This window comes from Eurypyga helias, unplaced genomic scaffold (genome assembly GCF_000690775.1).
Source record: "Eurypyga helias isolate BGI_N326 unplaced genomic scaffold, ASM69077v1 scaffold12567, whole genome shotgun sequence".
NCBI classification, from domain to species: Eukaryota; Metazoa; Chordata; class Aves; order Eurypygiformes; family Eurypygidae; genus Eurypyga; species Eurypyga helias.
In genome coordinates this window covers 12956-15595 of record NW_010263754.1, presented here as the reverse complement: position 1 = coordinate 15595, position 2640 = coordinate 12956, and the positions used below count along the sequence as shown (strand labels likewise).

At 49.8% G+C, this 2640-nt stretch overlaps 1 protein-coding gene across 1 annotated transcript in view; it reads right to left on the bottom strand.

Moving 5' to 3' along the window:
- The window catches only part of KLHL40 (kelch-like family member 40), an 8978-nt gene extending 6815 nt beyond the window's left edge, over nucleotides 1–2163 (bottom strand). The window contains exon 1 of the mRNA XM_010156177.1: nucleotides 1018–2163. Within this exon, the coding sequence (XP_010154479.1) occupies nucleotides 1018–2163 (1146 nt within the window). The remainder of the gene's footprint in view (nucleotides 1–1017) is intronic.
- Nucleotides 2164–2640: the final 477 nt, after the last annotated feature.

Below are 2640 nucleotides of genomic sequence, written 5' to 3'. Positions count from 1 at the left end.
TGACTTCTCATTTCACGGGCTTTACATGGGTTGCACAGGCTCCAAAGCCTGACCCTTTCCAGGAGAGGAAAAGCACAGTCCCTGCACACTTGGTGCAGATGTACAGACCTACCCATGCAAGGAGGCAATGGAGGGGTCAAGGCTGTATGTCTTGGCTTGGGAACTACCCTTACTTTGTCCTTTCTGCCTGGACATGTTATTGTTTCCTTCCAGAAGATATGTGAGCCATGGGAGAACAAAAGGATTTCTGGGTATGGGGGAAGGACAGAGGATTTATTGGATTCCTACAGGGTCAGGAGGAAGGGTAAATGCCTTGTGCTAGCTGTCTACAGGGAGGGTGCTCTTGGGTTACAGCCCAGGCCAGGGCTCACATTGCCTGTGCACAGCTCAATCTGATCACAGCTTTGATTACTGCTGAGTTAGAACAGCCACTTTTCTTGTGAAGGATCCCAAAAGGCATCACACTATGATAGAAATGTCCAGAGACTCTGAGCTGGACCTAGCACACCTCTTCGGCAAGAACAGCACTGGAAATGGGGCACATACAGGGTAGGGACATACCCTGTGTCCTTGGAGTGTTTGCTCTGTGGCTGTAGCTGCTGCTGTTCCCTTTGTTGACACTTGGCAGAGTCACCCTGAGTTCATAACCGGGGAACACAAAAGATGCAAAGATGAACCCAGACCTCATGCCACTAACCTTCCAGTTAGTGTGCCCTGTAGTAGCCAGGTCTCAACCAAATACACTGTTTGACATGGTCCCCTATTCATGATTTGGATCAGAAAGGGTTATTCCTCTTACCTACCCCTTCAAGCCTCCTTTCTCAATGACTAGAACCCCCTAGATGTGCCTTGAAATATGGGGAGAAGAATCTTAGTAAAACAACTCAGATGTTTCACCTTCATCTATAACTTTGTTTTACATCACATGACAATGTATATTAGTGGCATCACATGGAAGCTAAAGACTGGTGATGCTCCCAAGTGGTCAGAGAAACAAAAGAAAGACAAAGCTAGTACCTGTAGGAAGTAGGAACTCATGGGATCCTCTTTGCTGTCCTCGTTGTAGTACAGTCCTCCGACAATGAAGATCTGATTCTCTTTGGTCACCAGACTGACGTGGTTCTTTGGGATTTGAGTAGACAGGGAGGCAAAATAGCACTCGTTGGCAGTGGGATCATAGGCCACTGCTCCACTGTCACTCACCATGAAAATAAGGTCCTGGAGGAACATCCCAAAGCGCATTGTGTCATTTAAGATCCCTGGGAGAGCATCCTCCTCCGTGTCTTCCTCCCCATCCACTGCTCCATTGACAACATTGTCTTTCGCCTGCTTTTCACTGCTTTTCTTCACTTTCTTCCTCTTCACCACAGTGAATTTGCCTTTCTGGGCATCCTTCACCATCTGCAATTTCTTGAGCAGCTCCGGGCTGGACTTCACCATGGCGTGCTTCTCCACGTGGTCCTTGATGTAGTCACTGGGCATGAGGCGGAAGCGGATGCTTTCGAAGATGACAGGCAAGGCCTTCTGCCGGCTCTCATGGTCCTTGGTCCCCACCCACTTCATCACCACTTCGAAGACGGTCTCCTCTTTCTCAATGTTGAGGGAGTCACTGGAGATGACCGCAATAAGCTCATCGGGGGAGAGTTGGTAGAACTCCTCATCCCGAGAGACCAGCGCAAAGCGATCGCAAATGAAATCCCGAGCTGCCACGGCCAGCCGAGCACAATCCAGCATCAAGCCCAGCCTGAAGATAGCCAAGCAGTTGCTGAGGCAGAGCCGCTTCTGCAAGAAGGACACGCAGACGGTGAAGATGGAGGGGATCTGGAACATGTTGGCCACGGAGAAGATGTCCTGCACATTCTGCTCTGTGATCTCCAGCTCGGAGGTGTAGATATAATGGAGGATCTTGCCCATGACATCTGGATCAACATCTTCCAAACTGACCTCCCTCTTCTTGCTCTCTTCCATGTCCGAGAGGAACATGGCTCGAAAATAGGGGCTGCAAGCTGCCAGCACCAGCCGATGGCAGGGAAACTCCTTGCCCTTGACTTTTAAGACACAGTCCAGAAACTTATTGTGGTCCAACATGTCTTTGAGTCCATCCTGGAGGAGAGTTTGCTGGTAGAGACGCAGTTCTTCAGCTTGATCAAAAGGCAAGCCCATGGTGAAAACTAACAGCTCCTCTTTTTCCCAATCCTTTTTTATATATATTTATGAATATATCAATACCTGAGCTCCTGGTAAAGAAACTTAAAGCAAGGCTCGCAGGACTCCCTTGCTGCCAGACCGTCAGCACACTGGGAATGTGAAACGCTTGCTACTATCGCAGCTGTCTGTTTCAGTTTCCAGCGTAGAGCTTTATATAGAGCCACAGCGTTACAAAGCTTAAGGAATCCATACTGGAGCGTGTGTAAGCCGATCACCCTTTAATATGACACACTGGACAAGGAGGAAGGGAGGGGGCCGGGGGAACAGCTGTAATTCCAGCCTCGATGCTTCAGGAAGGGTCTGTCAGCCCATGAGTCACGGCGGGGGGGTAACGGGACCTTCTGCTGTCATCCCATGACGGGAGACGCTCAGCCACCGCGCTTGGGAAACAGCCTCCAGATGAATCAAACATCCGAATCTGCCTGCTGGGTC